The following is a 22,625-nucleotide window of genomic DNA, read 5'->3' as shown; positions in this document are numbered from 1 at the left end:
GTGATATGTTAAAGCAGAAAAGAGCACTTTGCCCCCACACACATGAGCACATGTGCACATACATCTCTAGAAGAGAAATGCCTCAAGGAAATTGAACTGAACAAGTTGCTGCAGTAACCTACCAGGCAAGACAATCTGCCACTGGATACACAAGTTGTCAGTTACCAAGAGCTGCTTTACAACTCACAGATGTTGCTGCTGATGACGAGTAAATCCAGCAAGTACACAATCACAGTTATGCCAGGCCCAAAGGCCTGGTCATATGGTCAGGTGCAGGGTAAGGAGCATTTGTGCAGCAAAGCTGAAACCAACGAGCACCATCACCTCTCTCCAAACACACACCCCTACCATGGTCCATGACAAACCTCCCCCAAAAAAAACCACAAAAACGCACAAGTATACAAATGATTTTGTCAAATTGATGCATGCACACCTAACTACTGTTAGCCCTCAATCACTCACCTTGTAGCTTCATCAAGAAGATCATCCCAATCAATCTTTGGAGGAAGCTCATGTGTCCATGGTCTAGTTGAGCCTTCAAATGTCGGATACTCCAAAAGATATTCTGGCAAAAGTTTCTGAATTTTACCACGGATCGTGCGGGCACCATGTTCCTGCTTATCAGAAGCAACCCACACTGGCACCACATTATGGGCATCAACCTCACAAATGGTTATAGAAGAGGCAACTCTTCGACATATATGGTCTCGCCATTCACGTCCTATCCTTAATGGGGAGAAATCCATCACCAAAACAGATGCCTCACATCTTTCTAGAAATGTAGGAATGTTTTCCTCTGCTTTTCCCTGCATCATACAAGCCCCTGTAAGCTTTCCACCCAAATTAACAATATAAAGTGCACAATCTAATAAAGAAACAGCCATTTCTCATATCAGTATATGAACATTAAGCAAACAACCCATTTATGAATGTCATATGGCAGTGCTCTCAGAAATAATTGAGATACCACCTAGGAAAGCAATACTTCATATAGTTTTACCAAATAAACACATCAATGCATGGTGCAGGAAGCCTAAGCAATGTATATCACTAGGCATATGTCAGCAACATGGTACTGCAGAGTTCTTTATTGCCAAGAGTTAGAGAATATAGCTTAATCAAAATTTCGCACGCTAGTCTATCAGACAGGGTGATGAATGTCTGGCCCATTGTTTCATCAGCACCCTCAATTTTAACCTCCAACAGTTCTACATCTTTCAGGTCAGTGGCAAAACAATAACCACAGCTACATATAATACACACGAGTCACTATCATGGTTCTTCAAGCACCTATTGCAGCATAATCCTCCAAAAAACAGCACCACAATGCAAATCAAGGCCTCCTATTGCAATTTTCAAACCTTAGGGACCTAACAGATGTCCAACCATAATATTAAAAAATGATGACCCTACATATGATTCTTCAAGACACAAGGATGTCACCTCAGCTGCATTGTCTTCTACGTGTCATAAATCTCAAAACCAGATAAAGTGGTAACGGTAGATGATGGTATTTTGACTCAATTTCTAGCATTTTGCCAGTTATTAATGATTTGCAATACCTTTGCCAAGCCTTTAGCTTTGGATGATTCATCAATGTCCTCCTTAGTTTCTCTTCCTTTCCTCACAAAATGCAACTACATCCCTTTAAGGAATGCTTCCCTACTGAATCTCTTTATCATGGTCCTGGCTGATTTGAGTTGCAATTAGATGATGGTGTGCATCAACTTGGGTCCCAAGATCAAAGCCTGGGTCATACGTACCCAAATTGCTTCAATCTTGACAAGCATGTCTTCAAAAAAGCATAAAAATCTTGAAATAATGTTTGGGCAGTGCTCTTCGTTACCTTTATCCTCCTCGACCTATAAATCCCAATTATATAATCATAAAATGATTATTGATCAAAGCCTCAATAGCTGAAGACTGAAATCCCCGACTTATCTCTGATATATAATCTAAAAGGATATACGAAATAGATGCCTATATAGTATTAATAACAGGTTATAGCATGGACCCTCATTGCTAAGTCTTCCCAAGCATTTATTGCTCATACTTCAAACACCTCTACCTGGTAGAAATGCTTAATCTATTTAACTACCAATGTGAAGGTGGAAAGAATTACAGCATGCAATATTGCATGTTGCAATGTTATCTAGGCCAGGAAATTTCTTCGATATGAAGATGAAGTGAGACAAGGGAGTTGGACACTAGGGTGGAGAGCTCAAAGCAACAAAGGTTCAAAGTGAGACACACAAGGAGAACAAGTGTACGTTGATTATCATAGGTCTACTACAAACATGCAACAATGAAGAGCTCACTTTCTACACATTAGGCAATTCTGGATACATAAATGTACTATAATGTAGCAATGACATTTGTCGAGGCTAGAGAACACTGACAGTAGGAATTACATCATGAAGAGATTAGGCATCAATTTCATAACCAGCTAGTCCATCCCAACTCTCTAAACATGTGGGTCTCAAGATCTTACTTTCTATGCATTAAGGACGTATATGTCGATGAAGATGCTATATCGATGACATTCACATCAGATAGACAACACTAGGAATTACATCATGAAGAGATTAGGCATCAATTTCATAACCAGCTAGTCCATCCCAACTCTCTAAACATGTGGGTCTCAAGATCTTACTTTCTATGCATTAAGGACGTATATGTCGATGAAGATGCTATATCGATGACATTCACATCAGATAGACAACACTAGCAATGGGATTCAATTATAGACAGGTTGCAAGCAAAAGAATGATCAACTGATCTTTCCAGTGTTTTCCATAGTAGAACCTATTAGCAGTCATGTTTGTCATGCACAGTTATCTCCTACTTGTAAGCCTCACTCTAAGTTGGCAGGGGATCCCTAACATTCAGACTTTCAGTTTCTCGTGTTTTGATGGAGGAGGCAACCCTTTCTAGAGCATGCATTTCTTTTTTAGTCAGGTCTAAGTTGTGTCCACACAGTTTCCAGCCTTTGCATTTCTTTCTCATTGGGCTAGAGGACCTGTTCAGATTGGACAGGTGGCGATTTGTGCATATTGGCTGCGATCACCATTTTACTTGGCATTTTCATCATTGAGATGGAGGAGCCTTCTTCAACAACTACCTCATCTTCAGAGAAGCTTATTCACAATGGTGCTTCGAGTCATATGATGCCTCGAGGGGCTACAAGATCTTCATCCAAGGGTCTAGTCACAGTTGGTGACATTTGTTCGGTGCCTATCAATGGTGTTGGTACTTTGTTGTTATTGCCAGACCATTCAGTGAAAAGTCCTATACGTTCTAGACTTGGGCTTTCCACTCCTCTTAGTTCATAGCCTTACTAGACTTGGTACCCAAGTTGTCTTCACTAAGCAAGCCATCTTTATTGAGGATTCTATTAACCTACCATATTTTGATAGTGTATCATCTCTTGGATGTGAGCTTGGTCATAGTTCAATGGAGATATTGGAGCTCCAACTACATTTTCCCATTCAACTGAGTGTGCATTTCTTTCTTAGTTAGTGTCAAGTGTGCTCACACTAAGTGGGCAGCCATTTTCTGGCCCTGCCAGAGGTTGCCAGCCTCAAACAATGCCACTCTGCATTTTCGTCACCACTTAGTACTGGTCAGCCAGTTTTCAGCAGGCCAATTGCTATTTTTGGGGCCATTTATGAGTGGTCGGCTAGTTTGGCTAATCTCTTGCTCTTTATCGCAACCAGCCTGCTTTGGGCAGATCACTTGTGTCTTTTGCAACACACTCCATCTCCATCTCCATCTCTAGTGCTGCCATCATCATCTTCAGCCTGATCTGGTGCCTTCGCCGATGCTTTGGGCTACGTGCAGGGACTAATCAATCCAGCATTGTATTCAGCATTCTTTCCAGATTCAGTGCAAATTTCTCTTCCATTCATACTTTCTGTCTTTTTTCCTTTTCTCCCCACGTTCATGTTCCTCTTCCATTGCACACTCACATGGTATCATCACCTAAGTGAGGACATGGAAGTTCTAGATAGAGAAGACCACCCTACTACTGAAAATGAAAATTTTCAGCCTACTGTTTGCTGCAGAAAATGCAGATTTTCTGCATTCTATAGGTGCTTTCGACAAAGGCGGGACATCTACAACTAATTTTTTGCATGTGTAGCTGATTATCCTCTCTGCTCACGCCCTTCTACATCAAAATGCAACAGATTTAGTATATTTGCACATCTAGAGACAAGATTATCACCAGTTCCAAGGCTTTGATGACTTGGATGAGGAGTTTATTCATACTCCCTCTGATACGCCTTGTGACAATCCTGAGATCGGAGGTCAAAATCTTGTTCTACACGGGAACCATCACCTAACAAGTTGCAAAGATCCGAACAGCCTTCTCCTCCCCCCTCTCTTCATGTCTTACATAGGGCCTGGTCCTTTTGGCCCTAGGATGCCGATGATGGCACCTTTGTGCAGGTGCTCGTTCTTCCTTCTTTACCCAAAGAAGATCAGTTTGATGGGTCTACTCCCTTTGGGCCTACAAAGTGGAGTGTATTCTTGACACTTTCAATCTTTGGGCTTTTGTGACTACCCCTATTCCTCAACCCATGGAGGATCCCACTATTGGTGCATCTATGGATAGCGATGCCCTTTGGAACAATCTCAACTCATGAGCTCACTCCTTTCTCTTCATGAGCCTACACAATTTCATCCTTGTTCATGTGCAATGGTTAGTGTGGACAGTTTTCTTCTCTCTACCATTAAAATACTTTTGCCAGTTGTATCACCTTGGAGAATAAGCTTCACATGCTCTTGGTTGGTGACTCACCTTCTATGAAGGATCACATCAACAAAATGGAGGATATGAGAGATGATCTTGCATCCCTTGGACGGATGATATCTTCAAAAAATATAGCCATGGTTCTTCGTGCCCAACTACCATCTACTAAGTGTGATGTTTTTACACCAGCCTTCATACACCAAGAGTGCAAGAGACGTTTCTTTGGGAGGAGCTCGCCTCACTTGTCTTGGAGCATGACGAGTATCTTAAAGAGATAGGAGCCAATGGATCAAACTCAACTAAATCATATACGGCAAGTGCAAGAGGGGCAATAAGAAGGGGAACAAGAAGGCGAACAGCGACAACAAGAAACACGATGAGCAAAAAGATGAGAACAAGTCTAAGCCCAAGTGCCCACACTGTGCAAAGGCCACTTCTCTGAAGGAGAAGTGTTGGCAAAAGTATCCCCATTTGAAGAGAAAGGAAGGTTCAAAGGACTTGAAGGCTACCCTTGCTACTACCCAGTCAATTTCTGTGCACCTATTTGAGATTGAGGACACAACTCTTACTTCCTCCAATCTGGAGAAGCCATGGCTCAATAACAATGGAGCCACTTTCCATATAATCTACCAACAAGATTAACTTTAGGATCTTTATTGCAAAGGGGGTTTGGTCACCATTGGTGACAACTCCTCCGTGCTAGTTCGTGGAGTGGGAACCATCCTTTTTGCTAGATCGTTAGGCTTCAATGGCCAAAGTTCTTTATTTTCCGAATCTTGGCTTTAACTAAAACCAATCTTCCTTCTTGGAAAGGATGGTACTTCCCTAATCAAGCACTTAGTTACAGCAATCAGCAAATGAACATTAGTTAAATCGCACAAATTACCTTAGTAATCTCGGACATTGGACACATTGTTAGCCCTAAAACTGGCACCCCTTTCGGTATTTCTTTAACTTGATCGCTAATGGAATGAGTACAAGCTAAGATTCACAATCTCCTTTGCTATTTCAAAAGCCCCTTTACTGTAGCAACAATTAGCAATCAACTCGAGCCAATTACACCTTGATTTTTCACCCATGACTTGCACAAATGGAACCACCAAGACCAAATGCTGCCCCAAATTACAATGAATGAACTGGCATCTAAATTCCCTAACAATTATACAAATTTCAAGTGTTGAATTCAGTGTACAATGCATTCACCAATTGGCATGGGTGGCGAGGTGGCAAAAATGTAGGGTTTACACAACAGAGATCTCTCTACTATCTACCAAATTTGGTTGAGATCTTCTCAAAATGGCTAAGAAATGTTGAGATCTCCTAAGAATGCGTTGGAGAAGGTGAGAGAATGCCAAGATGAGAGAGAAATTTTCTTCACGAGAAAACCCTAAATTCTACTTGTACTTGCCTGCTCCAACTTGCATTTAACGCTACCTATTGCCAGACACCTCCAAAATGCTATCACTTGATCAACAATGTTGTTGCCAACCCCTGGAAGGTCCATGCTATCTCTTGCCTGTTGAGGCTCCCAAATAGCTATCTTCTGTAGCAAATCGTTGTTCTCTAATCAAAAAATGAACCAACAACTCTCTCTCTCTCTCTCTCTCTCTCTCTCTCTCTCTCTCTCTCTCTCTCTCTCTCTACAAGCTATAAATCAACTAAATGGCTGAGACCCAACCCCCAAAAGCGTTTTCTCAATTTGCATGGGCATTTTTAAAAGTGGCAGCCTTCTAAATCCATTTTTCAGCATTATCCAACCATTTAATAAATTTTCAGAATTAAATAATCCTAAATTTTAATTCCAACCTTTCTGGCCTTACCCAAAATTAAATGTGCCCATCCATAATTAAATTAGCTAGGCCATTTGCAACTTGGAGTGGTCCCCAACCTTTGTTGACCCTTAGACTGGTATTAATTAATTAATTAATACTAGCCCCTAGTGTCACCACCGACACTTATTGGCCAAATAATTGTCCTAGGGTCAAAACTGACACCAACAGACTCCCAAAGCCCAATTGGCATAACTTATCATAACTTTTGACTTAGAAACCCACTGCATCCTCGATGTCCTTGGCCTATTGCCATGAAATAACTGCCATGTGCATCACATGTGCTAAACAACCTTGCACATTTGATTAATAACTTAATCAAACGTTATTAAGGAGTGTTATCAACAATATTAAAGTATCTCAAAATTTCACGTCCTTGTGGCATTAATCTTCTTTCTATCCATGGTTTAACACAACTAGGTACTCATGTGGTCTCCACTGAAGATGCTATGACCATTGAGGCATTCTACAGGTTCTCTTCTTTGGATAGGTACATAGGACATTGAGCTTTGCAAGCTCACTACCCTTGCTGTATAGAGTTCCCATGAGCTTGGGCTACTTTGGCATGCCTACTATGGACACCTGAACTTTTACTCTATATAACAAGCTTCTCAGAAGAAGTTAATGGAGAGTCTACCAAATTTTCCTCTCATTCACACTTTGTGCTCTTACTGCTTATGAGGCAAGTAGCATAGGCAACCTCATCCACAAGTTGCTTCTTGGAGGGCTACTACATCATTAAATGCATTACAAGCTGCTTAACTCTAAAAATAGCCCCAACATATGTAAATTACCAAAAGAGAGTTTTTGTGTTCCATAAGCAAAACCCTAATTTGGAAAAATCCTTCAATATCCATAAATAGACACACTGCACACCATTCAACCTATCCTTGTCTTGCAAGTTTCGGGCACAACCCTTTTCCACTAGTTGTCCACCCCCAACAACTATAGTTACGTGATCTACAACAGTCACCCAACCTCTCACTGCTGCAAGTGATCAACTGCCATCATCTTTACACAATAACATTGCTCCGTTTACCAATTCTAGCCCCCAAAGACTACTATATTCTGGTATCTAGCTTGTTGCCCTTCCATTTTCAACATTGGCCTGATTTGTATTTGCATCTACATCAAGCCGTTTTAACATTTTCAACACTTTTCTTTATCAACCTCTATTTTGACTAGTGGTTATTGTTGAATGGCAGAGTAGGTTTGGAGCAACAGAGAGTGAGCAGACAGCTCATCCCATTTCTTTCATTATTCCCTCAAGTAACTAGCAGAGAAAAATAGTTACAACTAGGTCATCTAGCCAATGTGCTAACTGTGGTTAAGTCAGAGTCCACTAACTTATTAAATGTCCCACACTTGCTGTGTATAGCTGGACATACAATTAGACTGTCGGTCACACACAAATAAATAGACAGAGCTTGAAGTCTTAACACTCCCCCTCAAGCTCAAGATAACACCTATACACCGAGTAGCTATCGGAATCGACTGAACTTATCTTTACCTAAAGACTTGGTAAAGATATCTATTGCTTGCTCATCCGTCTTCACATGCATAAGATCCACTCTGCTTGCAAGAACCATCTCACGAATGAAATGGTAGTGTACCTCAATATGCTTCGTTCTAACATGGTAAACTGGGTTTGTTGCCAAAAGTACACTACTAAGATTGTCACAAAATAAAGTCACTGGAACATCCACCTACATATCCAAATCAACCATCAGCTTAAGCAACCATGCAATTTCACAAGCTGCCAAAGCAACATCTCTGTACTCTGCTTCAGTACTAGACAATGCAACAGCCGGTTGCTTTTTGCTACTCCAGTTGATTATCCCACTTCCAAAGCTGAAGGCATAACCACTCGTAGACTTGCAATCATATGAGCATCCTGCCCAATCCGCATCAGTATAGCCCTTATCTTTCTCATAGAACAGCCCATGATCTACAGTGGACTTTACATACCGCATAATCTGTCTCACAGCATCCAACTGTGGCTTTCTAGCTTCTACATGAACTAACTTATGAGCCCAACAGTATAACTCAAATCAGATCTTGTGATGGTTAAGTAGATCAAGCTTCCAACCATCTGCCTGTACATAGTGACATCATCAATTTCAGCTCCATTGTTTATGTCTAACTTAATATTCTGATCCAGAGGTATATCAAGCGGTTTACATTGAGCCATGCCATATTTTTTCAACATTTTCATGGCATAGTGTTTTTGCATCAGCCATAAACCATTATCTTCCTTTCTCACCTCAATACCCAAGAAGAATTTCAGCTCACCTAAATTCTTCATATTAAATTCAGATTTCAACATGCTCATGGCATTCTGTATTCCAAAGTCATCATCACTTGTGATTATCAGATCATCCATATAAATAACCATCACTACCAATCCTATGTCTGTCTTTTTCATGAACAAACTATGATCAGCCCTTCCAACCATGAAACCCAAACCCTGCAGATAACTGTTGATCCTTACATGCCATACTCTAGGAGCCTGTTTCAGCCCATACAAAGCTTCCTTCAACTTATAGACATAGTATGGAAACTTAGGACATGCATACCTTTCAAGCTAATCCATATAAACATCCCCTTCTAAGTCACCATTGAGGAAACCATTCTTAACATCCATCTGCTGCAATTTCCAGCCTTTTGCAGCAACCAATGCAATCACCATTCATACGGTTGCCATCTTAGCAACAAGGCTTAAAGTTTCTTCGTAGTCTAGACCATATTGCCGAGCATATCCCTTGGCGACCAGCCTGGCTTTGTACCTCTCTACACTGCCATCCAACTTGCATTTAATCTTATAAACCCATTTGCAGCCAATAGTCTTTTTCCCATCTGGCAGTGGAACAAGATCCCAAGTGCTATTTTCAACCAAGGCAGCCATTTCCTCATCCATGGTTGTGCACCAATTCTTATCCATCACTACTTCAACATAAGTGGCAAATTCTTTAACCGCCATAACCTTCGTCATATAAGCATAATGCTTCGCAAAGTAACCACTGTAAGTCAGTCTATCTACAAGATATCTAACCCTCTGCAAACGTCTGAGCTGTGGTACACTACTAGATTCCCCTCTCTCATGAGGCGAAATGTACCTGCTCTCTGCGGAGTACCAGACGTATACACAGTAGGAATACCAAGTTCACTGTCAAGACTATCAACCGAATCATAGCCTGAAGTCATCATGCCATGTGTATCATCAAAAACGTTTTTTTCCCCGTTGTTGTCCATCATGTCACAAGTGTCTCCCGAGTAGAGGGATCAAAACATTTATGTCTTCTTTTATTGCGCATAACCAATAAAGACACACTTATGTACTTTCGAATCCAACTTCCTTCTCTTTTCATCAAGAATATGTACATAAGCAATACAACCAAATACTTTCATGTGACTGACATCAGGTTTGTAGCCATGCAACTTCTTAAAGGGTGTCACATCACGAATGCCTACAGTGGGGTTCCTATTCAAAATGTGCATGGTTATCCTAACAGCCTCATCCCAATAGTAAAGCAGCATATTCTTCACATTCATCATAGCACGAGCAACTTCCATCAATACCCTATTATTTCGTTCAGCTACTCCATTCTGCTATGGAGTGTAGCAGAATATCAACTGCCTACAAATACCATTTTCAGCCAAAAAACTATCAAACTCATGTGATACATACTCCCCACCGCTGTCGGATCTCAGACAAGAGATGTAGCAATCAAATTCTTTCTCAACCTGCTTCTTGAACTACTTAAAAACAACAAACACCTCATCCTTTGCTTTCAATATATAAACCCAAGTATAGCGGCTAAAGTCATCTATAAAGGTCACATAGTATTTAGAGCCTCCCATAGATGCATTATTGGCTGGCCCATACACATCAGAATGGACCAACTACAAAGGTCTCGTGCTGTTTCATACATGCCTGACAAAAGGCAATCGTAAATGTTTACCAAATTGGCATACGTCAAATCCATGACCAAGATCAATGTAGGTAAACTTCAGTAAGCCAGTAACAAGCTGTCTCTTCTGCATCAATTGCAGCCGCTAAATATTTACATGCTCCACTCTCTTATGCCATATTTCTAGGTCTTTGACTGTGCCTGAACCATGAGCAAACGTTGCTGATTTCAACTATGGTAAAGTGACATCTAATGTGAACATCCTGCCATGTCTATGACCACGAGCAATCAATTTGCAGTCATTACCAAACACTTCAATGAAGCAACCATGCTTATTAAAACGGACCTGCAAATTCTGCTCAATCATCTGACCCACAAACAGCAAATTCTTCGTAATGAATGGGACATGCAACACATCATGTAAGTTCTTCTTGCCATCATAAATTACCAGAGATACTATGCCTTTGTTCACAATGCTATGTTGCATATCATCGTCTTTGCATACATAGCCATTCTTGTCAAGCACCATATCTGTGAACTAGTCGCCATGAGGTATCATATAATTCGATGCTCCCGAATCAATATACCAAACATCATCTGCATTCGACTTCTTAGCAGCCCTGTTCTGCACGTAAGTCATAGCAAACAACCGATCTGCAAAATCATCCTCTGTACGGTGCATAATGTCCATGTTGCTTGCCCTTCTGATTGCCCTACTTCTTCCAACAGTCATTGACAATGTGTCTATACTTGCCACAGTAATGACAATTCTTATCCTTGTTAGGATTGTCAAAGACACGCTGTGGCTACCAGGAGCCTCTGCCCCTAGGACTAGATCTCCCCCTAGCTCTAAAATTGCTACCTCCTCGTGCATTTGAGCCCTATTGGGTATTACTGCCATGAGACATATTCTATGGTGCTCCTCTGCCACGAGCAAATCCTGTACCACGGCTACCACGGCCGCGTTGATTCGAGTAAACGACAACATCCTTGCTCTTAGAGCTACTAGAACCAGTAGTCAATCCCAATTTGACTTCCTCATGAATGAGCAATACCACAAGCTCATTAAAATCTGGCATTTCAGCCCACACAAATATGAAAGTATCAAAAGATTTATATTTAGGCCCCGAGCCATTTAATGCAACTGCAACCATGTCTTCATCCTCCACTTGTGTGCCAATGGAGGCTAACTGGTCCATAATGGTCTTGATTTTAGTGACAGTCTTAAATAGACCTACCCTTTCTCTCCATGTTATTAAATTTCCGCTTCAGTTGTATCTTCTTGGCACTTGTGACAGTGCCATAGTACTTGATCAAGGTATTCCACGCATCCTTTGGAGAGCTGCAATTCATAATCGGCATTACCATATCATCAAAAATACATAATGACAGCCAATGTAGAACCTTGCGTGCTCTTTCCGTCCATGAGCTCTCAATTGATCTAGAGTGGGATTCCTGTCAATAGGCAATTTGGGTTCAACCTCTGCTCTTGTTACCGAATCCCAATATCCTTTTCCTATCAAGAAGTCCTCCATGCAGGACTTCCAGATGGCATAGTTGTTGTTGTCAAGTTTGTCACCCAATATCCGGGTTATGTTATCTGTTTTGTCTACATTTGCCATGTTGTAAACACTGCCTAACTTCTTGCAAACCAAGGTTTCTTAACTGATCAGTTTCAGCCTTCCAATTCAATAACAGTTTTCAACAGCAACCCTCTGTTTAAATCAGAGTATTTCAGTCCATAAACATGTCAACCATATCCCAAGTCAAGTGGCAATATATCTAGGTATAACAACCTATTTGTATGGACTACATTTACTACATACTCTGTATGTAAACACACTAATTGGCAATGAGCAGACAAGCAGTCTGTGAACAACAACCTGTGCGTAACCGGCAACCTTTTCTCAACCAAAGCAAGGGTATTTATGCCTCAACATAACCCACAACATCTCAGACAATTGCCACTACATGCAAGTATCCATACATGTCCATTTGGACACATTGAAATGCATGTACATCATGTATGGAAGTAAATATTATTCCAGCTAATAAAAACAATTAATACCTTGCTATAACTAGCAGCAAATCAGTCCAAATTTGGGCATTTAATACTCACAATATCCCACAAAAATACCTACAGCTCCAATGGCATGACTCAAGCCTTACAGGTACCAAATGGATGTCAGTATGTTTCAACCTTCGAGTGATAACTATCATATATTCAAATTACAGATTTCAGCCTGTAATTTCCAAATCTGTAAATGCAGTCCAAAACTCAATTTTTAATCCCTTTTAATCATGCCCAAGTGTACATGGGTATTGCACAGACATTTATCAAGCATTCTTGATAGTCATATCCATCATTCCAAAACATTGGTGGATCAAATGGTGCCCTGTATTAGTGCTGAAAAACTTCTGGACATATTTCAGCATGTCATTATCTGCAAACATTAAGCATTTGTCACTCCCAATCCAAGATCAAAAACATAAGAGATAACACATATGCTTTGTCAAGCATCCACCAAGTATAAGCTCTTCAATGATCACTGTCTGTTGAGACTTCAGTGTTTCCTATGAGTTACCATACACAACAAGTGTATTCAGCCTGCATTACACAGGTCTGCTGGTCACATTCAGACTGCTTTACATCAGCTTGCTACAGCATACATAATGCTCCATGAGCTCATGTCAATGCTCAACCATTTAGCGAGTAATATATCACATTGGATGCATATACATTATACATCAAGGCTGCCTTCAGATCTGTCCAGGTATACCTGTAGGAACAACAGGCGCAACTTCTACAGGCCATGTTTTTTGCCCTACTGCTGGTCAACGAGTTGCTGGTCACTTGCAAGCTAATGCTTCTTCACTGGAGGCTCTAATGTATGCCTCCAATGTCCCATATGATTGCTCAAGCAAGTGGATGATTAGTAGCTGCCAGATCTGCTCACGTTTTTTAGGCGCAAGTTTGCTGCATCACATCTGCATACTACTACTCATACTAACCACAAATGAGCTCAATGATAGGCTCTATCACTTGCCAATGATCCCTCATGCATACATCAACAAGCTCTAACAAGTGTAGGAGATCCAAATCTGATGTGTACTTCTCCAATGTTGGCTATGGCTTCTTTTCCCTGCAGCTTCAAACTTTTCCTTTAGGTTCCAACTTTTACAATGCCAATGCCAAGCTACAAGCTCTCAAGAATTCCATGGTTCATGGCTTTGATACCATGTTAAATGGCAGAGTAGGTTTGGAGCAACAGAGAGTGAGCAATCAGCTCATCCCATTTCCTTCATTTTTCCCTCAAATAACTAGTAGAGCGCAGAATAGTTACGACTAGATCATCTAGCCAATGTACTAATTGTGGTTAAGTCAGAGACCACCGACTTATTAAATGTCCCACACTTGCTGTGTACAACTGGACATACAATTGTACACAGTTAGTCACACACATAGACAGATAGACAGAGCTTAAAGTCTTGACAGTTACTGCATGTTAGATATGCTCAATGCCCCACCCTCATAAGGTGCCACCAATGATCCATGGTGCTCAAAGTTGTAAGGCCCCCATTATGAGAAGCCATATGTGAGCCCGGATATTGATTGAGTTCTAACTTGTATGTCAGATGAAGTCTATGTGACCAGATGGCAAAAAGGTGACCATTGTGGGTCTAATCTTTGGGTTAGACGGAGTAGTTAAGCTAGTAGCAACTCAAGGTACATTGCATCGAGTTGCAGCGTAAGGGAGTTATCGACGGCCCTAGCCAATGGTAAAGGGAATATTCCCTAGTCAACTAGTGGACGTGCACATGGAAGGTCAACAAACACATATGCACATGGAAGGACAACAGACACAGGTGCATATGGAAGGTCATCCATCATGGCCCCCTTCACAAGCTACAAAAACTAAACCCCTTCTCAGCCATCAATCATCTATCTTTCACCCAATCAGAGTTGTTCCAGCTAGCCTTAAGCTCTTCACCTATCTTCTATCTAGATTGCTATCTAAGCTTCACAGTGAAAGCGCATAAGTGGACAGAGCTAGAAGTACACAACAGATAATAGGAGAATTAAAAAAAATTCTTTAGCTCCAAACAACTAATACAAAGATGGCTCTGTCCACTTATGCGCTTTCACTGTGAAGCTTAGATAGCAATCTAGATAGAAGATAGGTGAAGAGCTTAAGGCTAGCTGGAACAACTCTGATTGGGTGAAAGATAGATGATTGATGGCTGAGAAGGGGTTTAGTTTTTGTAGCTTGTGAAGGGGGCCATGATGGATGACCTTCCATATGCACCTGTGTCTGTTGTCCTTCCATGTGCATATGTGTTTGTTGACCTTCCATGTGCACGTCCACTAGTTGACTAGGGAATATTCCCTTTACCATTGGCTAGGGCCGTCGATAACTCCCTTACGCTGCAACTCGATGCAATGTACCTTGAGTTGCTACTAGCTTAACTACTCCGTCTAACCCAAAGATTAGACCCACAATGTGTAATTTTACACTACACTCAAGATCTGTCTCTTATGGATGACACACATTGACATCTCCCTCACCATGTTTCCACAAGAGCCACTAGCTATTGGACAACTCTACTCTTTAGCATTCTATACATTCTCATTCATTCGTAGCATTGATTCATTCACTTAAGAGTTCTCTTTCTTCTTTGTTTGTGTTTGTGTTTTTGCGTTTTGTGTTTTGAAATTTGCGTTTGCGTTTATTGTGTTACTATTCGAGTTATTGTGTTTTAGCCGAACTTCACATGGTATCAAAGCCAAAGCTCTTTTAAAGAGTATCTTGTGGCTATCGTGGAGAGCTTGGTTTGGCGTGAGATACACGAATGGCTTATATCTAATTCATGATGGCTCAAATAACTCCATCTGTGAGGTAATCCTTCATTGATTGTTTCATTTGAGTATGAGTCTGGTGCTTCCCATTCATCTTCACATTTCCAACACTTTCCTCCCACATTCACTTCACATTTAGATTCCTCTTCTTTCAATCTAGATCCTTACTTTAGACCTACAATATGTTATCTAGTCTTAGAATGCATTGTCTTTGATGCACATCAAGGTTTTAGGCCTAGATACTCAAAAGTTACCACTCTAGAGGCACCCTAGTACATCGTTAGCAAAAATTCCACCCTCTAGCACTATGCCTTACACACCCGCAAGTGTTACTCTCTATCCTCTGGTCATGTTGAGTAGGAAATCCCCCTCCTATACACTGTACCACCCTCCTCGATTACTCAAACTCATGAATCCCCATCTTATGCTAATGACTCACCTCCTCCTTGATCGTAAACCCAAACCACTTTCTGGTCGTAAACCCAAACCACCTACACATTTAGTCCCACTTCCGCCTTTCCTGATTGATCGTAAACCCAAACCACTTTCTAGTGTCAATGGTCGGTCTCCTTTGAAGGAAAAAGGGAGTGGTACACTTACATCCTCACAAAGACCCTCCAAGCCCTTCTTGCCTAAAAAGAATAGGTTTTGTACATTTTACCAAAAACCAATGTCATGTGACTTTAGTCCAGTGGAAAAAAGCAATGAAAAGGCCGGTCTTTAGAAGGCGTTTACCTGTACACCTATGGACACTAGTTGGTCTCTTTGCATGAGGAATTAAGTTAATTCGGCGACTGGAGAAGGAGATTTGACAAGTGGCTCACATGCTCAAAGAAACTTCAATCTTTTTTATGTTACTTGATAAGTTCGTGTGGTTCATGGTTAAGTTTAGATGTTTGTAACACACTTTACACAAGAAGACTTTTACGTAGCCTTAATATATGCTTTTGGGGACTTTAGAAAGGGGTTTTTTGGGTTGAAATTGGACATGAATAAGCGCAGCAAATTCAGCACAACTTCAAGGACAAGATAGGCACCATCTACAAGGAATTTGTTAATCAAAAGCACAAAGGAAAAGGGAGGTATCTCATGTTTTTTTGGTTCATGAAGAGAAGCAGCTCATAGCAGGTTAACAAAAAGAGAAAGCAAAGCATGAAGGGAGAGAGTTCTTGGAGGTCTTTTATCGACTAATCTACAACAGATCGCTGCTGTAATACAAGATATACATGCTGAATACTGCAGTACATAGCTTTGGCAGTCAGAGCTCTCTTGATTTGGGTGCCTTCTCTTACCTTTAGCTATCCTAATGAGATGTAGTATGGACAGATTTGGAGATTTCTTGACTTATTGCTAAAGGTCGTGATGCAAGAGCTTATTTGGGCTGAAATATATGTCTTCTAAAAGCTCCAACACAAAGCTTTTGGATTTACACAGGCTGCTTTGTCTTGAATGAAATCTTTGCATATACAGCTTTTTGTACCTAGCAAAGGGATCTATATCTTGATTTTGGATCATGTATACAGTAATTGGATTGATACATACAAGGTTTTTCTAAGCTATCATCTCAAGCTAAGCTATTGTCTCTATAAAATTATCTTGAGCTATTGTCTCAAACTTGTCTAAATTGGATTCATATATGTTGTATAAGATTTTAACCAAAGACTCTCCTGGGTTTCCAATATTTCTTGTCTCTATTGCAAAATACATTCTTTCTCTTTTCTCTATGACTCTTGTTACTTAATCCCTATGATTAAGGCCTTTCACTTAAACCCCCCTTGACACCGGGCCATATAGATGGCAATTGTCAATCAAAGACCATGGGTCTTCCACCCATACCCAAAATCACCTCATCCCCAGCTAAGGGTCTTCTACCCACACCAAAGTTAAATCCAATCCCCATTGCTCAATCAACCTCACCCCCTCCCAATAGTGGTAGTACCACTCCAAGGAAGTTAAGAGAGAGTTTTCCCTAGGGAGGTTGCAACCGACCTTCCTTCTTAAAGAGGGTGGTAATGACCTAATTAATCAACTATTACAAGTAACTAATTATAACAAGTAATTAATTACATAAAATTGAAATGCACAATTTACTAATCTTGGACAATGGACAACCTGTTGGCCCTAAAATTGGTGCCCCTTGTGGTATTTTCTTATCTTGAATTGCAATCTAGATGGAATACAATGAGATTCGTTGAATCTCCTTCACTCTTCAATAGCCTCTTGCTATTATAAATGATCAACAAGCCTTCAAATCAATTTGCCCCTAGGATTGCTAGCTAAATGGCTACTTGAATCACTTGAAATTGCCCCAATTTCACAAACTGAAATTCAAGTCTCCGAGTCTTCAATCTCTGAGCACGCTTCCCACGGTGGCTATCAAACCCTAATTTCTATTATAAATTACTAATACAGCAAAGATTAGTCAAAATCTCCGCCTCCAATGACTAATTTTGCTAAAAATTGCTGAGGAATGATAATAGGCTAGAGGATGAGAGAGAATGCTCAGGAGAGAGAAAATTCAAACTTCCATTGCAAGAAAATGAAAGAAATCGACCCCTGCTCTATCTAGATAGCCATGAAAACTGTTTCCACTAATGGAAGTCCCCGAATATGATGTTGCTTGGCTGAAACAGTCCTCGAACTGTTGTCCCCTACTACTATAGTCTCTTTCAAGCATGTCAAGCAACTCCTAGAGTCTCCTATTAGCTAGAAATGGTATGTCAATTGTTGCAACAACAATGGCAGCCTTCTCTCCCTCTTTGTCTCAACTTGCACAAGGCCGGAATGACCCGCCCTTTTCAAGGGCGTCGCTACTTGATGCATCAGATAACATTGTTTCTCTTCGTTGTTGAAGCCCTCACCTCTTGCGTACTCTTCACACGTTAGAGCCCCTTGGGCTCTAATACCATGTGAAAATGACACGGCACATTGGACATTATTTAAGCAAGGAGAAGAGAACACACAACAAATATAAAAAGAACAATAACTTCTTTAATTCCAAACAAATTGAAACACAAATGGCTCGGTCCACCCATGCATTTCTATTGTGAAGCTTAGATAGTGATCTAGACAGATGATAGGCGAAGAGGTTAAGGCTAGCTAGAAGAACTCTAACTTGGTGAAAGATTGATCATAGCTTGGGACAGGTCTTCCTTTTATAGCTCAAGAAGGTAATATGGTCCGCCTATCCGACCATATTATGAACCTTCCCACACCTCACAACTTAATACATTTGGCCTCAAGTTGCTGCCAACATAGAGGATATAAACTACACTTTGTGAAAGTTTTAAATTACAACTATCCTTCACGTGTTATAATTCCTCCAAATGCAAATCTTCTATGGGCTTGGAAATGAAGAGACACAGATGCATTGTGTGCATTAGTTATAGGTTGTTCTGATAGTGTTTTAAACTTGATTCAACATACAACCAAGGCATCAAAGGCTTGAAAAGATATCAAATAAGAATTCAAAACCTAGAGAATCAACTAGCAACAGAGAAGTTTACTGAAGAAGAGACAGCTGAAGCATTCGTCACTCGCGTCAAGGATTTGCACCACCAAATAACTAGTGCTAGGATTCAAAAAACTAGCGAGAAGCTAGAGCGGAGATGTCTTTGAATTTGTGCACCAAAGTTTGATGGCTAATAACTGTCCTAAACGCTCAGATGAGACCCTAAGCTTTGACATTTGAGGAATTTTGTGCACTATTAATGGAGGAGTTGCAACTTAAAGTCCAAGAAGGTAGCAATAATGGAGATGTTGCCTTCTCCACCAATGAGAAAGGAAAAGGTGATTCCTCTACCAATAGTGACAAAAACAAGAAAGGTAGTAAAAAAAAGTTTCAAGGAGAGTCCTTCTACTGTAAGAAGAAAGAACATGCAATTATAGATTGTCAAGTCACGAAGGAAAATGAAAAAAATGGCACCCTAAAAACGAAAGGGAAGGAAATAGCCAATTCGGTTGAAGCAGAGTTGGAGTTATTCATGGCAATCATTGAGGAAGTATGTTTCTTGGCATAAGAAATATCTACCATTGACTCATGGATATTGGATAGTGGCGCCTCCTATCACATGACCAACAAGAAAGGCCTATACATTTGCCACAATGATGGCACTCCACATTTTTTTCACAAGCCTTGCTGCGTACTCTATTTTCAAAACTGCCCTTGTGCTGAAATCTGCCTCTAGTGTGTAATGCATTAGAAGACTTGTTTACTGAGTTAGTCTACCTATTGAGTTCTTCCATCAGCAAAGAACTCTCCACATCAGAGTATAACAGCTAAGTATTCGAATTACTCAAAGCTGTCCTGAAAGTATCCCAACTTTCAAGCAAAGTACATAGCAAGAAAGTAGCCTTGAACTCTTCATCAACATGAAAATCCAAAGCAATCAGCTCACTGAAAATTGAGTTAAACTCATTCAAATGTACAAACATGGCTGTACCTTCTTTCACGCGAAAGTCCATTAATTTTTTCAGCCAATAAACCTTGTTGGCTGCACTTTTCTAAGCATACAATTCTTCAAGCCTTTGCCACATTGCATATGCAGAATTTAGAGCTTCTCAATGTTAAAGAGCAGGCTATCTAACACTGAGAGCTCAATGGTAGAGCGAGCAAGCTCGTCCAAGTCATCCCACTCGTCTTGTTCCATGTTTACTGGTTTGATTCCCTTTGTTTTGATGGGCTTTACATGTTTCATCTACGCCAAGACATTGTAGCATTGCTTTTGCCAAATTGCAAAATTGTAATATTTCTACCGAAAATACTTATTGAGGCCATGTGAATTCTCGGCATTGGATCCCGGACAGTACGAACTTAGATGCGATGTGGCATTATCTCCTTTCGCAAAAACCGGGACTCCGAAACCGCAGATGTCGCATGAATCCCCTCTTGGGAAGAGGTCATGGGGATAAGAATATTTGATTTGGATAAATAATAGTATCATGACAAAAATTTTTATTATTATTCCCCTTATCTCCCCAGCCGACTGTCGTGCTAGAGGGGGAGGGGAATAGAAGGTATGTTCAAGCTCCTCCATGGAGCTTGCAGGGGGAAAGAGGGCATGAGTGATGCCACGTAGGGGAGGGAAGATCCCCCTCCCCTCACCTATATAAATTGAGGGTGTACAGGCAGAGAGGGACGGCTGAGGACGCTGCCATAAAAGCCTGAGGAGACATTGCAAATCGAGGTGCTGCCGAGGCGCAGCTACACACGCCACCGAGTACTGCTCGATCCCGCTGCTGAGAGGGAGAGAAGGAGTGGAAGCACTGATCACTATCGTGAAGGAGGAGATTCCGGTGCTGCCGTGAAGACGCCGATCTGCCATTTGTTGCCGCCACCAGCCCATAGTCAATCCCCACGTGGCCTTTGTGAAGCTTTTGGAAGCCCCTTGGAAGCTTCCAAGGGTGGGCTTCCTAAGCCCCCCCTTCATGTGGCCTATTAACCCTTTCATATAACACCCCCCTCCCCTCAAAAATTCCCTCCTAAGGGCCCCCTTAGGCCCCTTCCCCCCCCATGAAAAAAATTCCTTCTTAGCCCCTTTTATACCTTCGTTCCCCCCCCCCCCTCCCCACACAAAAAGAAAAGACCCCTCTATAAGCCCCCTTCCCCCCCCCCCCCCCGACATTTGACTTGAAGGGCCTTCATAAGCCTTTATGTTACACCTTTCCCCCTCCATAAATTACTCTTGTAGGCCCTTGTTGATGTGGGCGCGATAAAGACCTTTTCTCCCCAAATTTGACTTGAAGGGTCTTCATGTGCCTCTTTTAGCCCTTTTCCCCCCACACACAATCCCCTATATCCAAAGCCCTTAAATCCTTTCTTGTGGCTCTTTCCCAAAGCCCTATCATCGTTCTTATACCCCCTGCCCTCCGAGATTCTTCCACCCAATTTCGCGTGAATTCCACCTAAATCCCTTCCCGCCTTCTAAAGCAAATTCACTAAGGGTGTTCGCGTACGAAGGAGACGGACAAGATCGTAACTCCGTGCCCAAGGCGAAAAGGCTACATTCACAATGGCTCCTAAGAAAGCCCAAGGCGCAACCGCAGGAGGATCGTCTCCTTGCATCCACGTGGACATCTCACCACAAGTCCAGGTTCTTCTTCCTAATTTTTATTTTTCGTTGTTATAATTCAACCGTGCGTAGATAATTTTTGGAGATAGAATGCATTCCCCGTCTTAAATATTTAGGTTAATTTAAAAAGAATTAGCTTACGACGGACAAGTTCGGTCATTAGTATTTTCAATAAAACGAACAAAAATAAAGTGAGCAAAAAATTGATATGCATTTCTAGCAAGTAGTTTTTGTGCATTTCAATGAACTGAACTTAGATTAATGTCCATATTTACAAAACGGAATTAAGATAGTGCACTCCGTTTAGGCACGGAAGTATAAATTGCATGTCGCATTATTAGGACATATCTTCTTCGCAATAAGTCATTATGAAAAGTGCTAAGAATCCATAGGAAAGTGCAAGGCATGAAATGATTCTTAAGTTGAATAACTCTAGTCAATTGGTATAAATATCGTTTTTCAACTGCATAATTATTAGAAAAGGTTGCATGTTTTAGCATGAATCTTGTTTGTAAGTTATAGGATGATTAATTGGAATTAGGCTATAACCTAACCTATGCTTGATCTTAAACCGGAAAGTTAGGATTTGAAAATCAACTTACGCATAGATAATAAGTCATGTGGTTATGGAAATGATAGCGTAATTATCTTCAAAAGTAGATAGGTTAAATTGGCATAAATCTAAACAGCTAAACCCGCGGAGTACTCGTTTTAGAAAGAGTTAATTCAATTCCAAAGAACTAACTAGGATTTAATACGTGACCTAGTCGCACGTATTGCTAAAACTGAAACTCCTATACCCTAAATACTTGCCCACATTCACAGAATGTAGGGACAGTGAAACATACTTGAAAAGTAATCTAGGGTTTTTCCCTAGGAATCTCTCGTTAAAAAAAGATGGAACTTGGAACCCTAGGGCTGACAACGTCAGCCTAATGTAATTATGAACAGATTGTTTCGTGACTCCATTCGAAGGGTAAATAGTCCCAAAGCTTGATGCAACACTTGTGTGACAAGTGGTAGAGTCGCACGAATCCTGTGAATTGATCACAAGGAAATGGCCAAATTCCTTGGAATGAGGTTGGCAGATTCTTACGCAAGTTATCTTGCAAAAGGATGAATAATCGTCCTAATATAGTATCTTTCTGGGGTAAAGATAATCGCTTGGAAGCAACGAATTAACCAATAAATTGGAATAACATA

At 40.9% G+C, this 22,625-nt stretch overlaps 1 protein-coding gene across 2 annotated transcripts in view; it reads right to left on the bottom strand.

Moving 5' to 3' along the window:
* The window catches only part of LOC148032633 (deoxyribodipyrimidine photo-lyase-like), a 62,521-nt gene that overhangs the window by 4,311 nt on the left and 35,585 nt on the right, over positions 1–22,625 (bottom strand). For both annotated transcript variants that reach the window (XM_087683253.1, XM_087683254.1), the window contains exon 2: positions 463–806. In XM_087683253.1, the coding sequence (XP_087539379.1) occupies positions 463–806 (344 nt within the window). The remainder of the gene's footprint in view (positions 1–462; positions 807–22,625) is intronic.

The sequence above is a fragment of the Lygodium microphyllum genome, chromosome 8, assembly GCF_053477565.2.
Source record: "Lygodium microphyllum isolate KBCC chromosome 8, Lygodium_microphyllum_v1.1.10, whole genome shotgun sequence".
NCBI classification, from domain to species: Eukaryota; Viridiplantae; Streptophyta; class Polypodiopsida; order Schizaeales; family Lygodiaceae; genus Lygodium; species Lygodium microphyllum.
The sequence above is the reverse complement of the archived record's forward strand: the minus strand, read 5'-3'. Positions and strand labels throughout refer to the sequence as shown.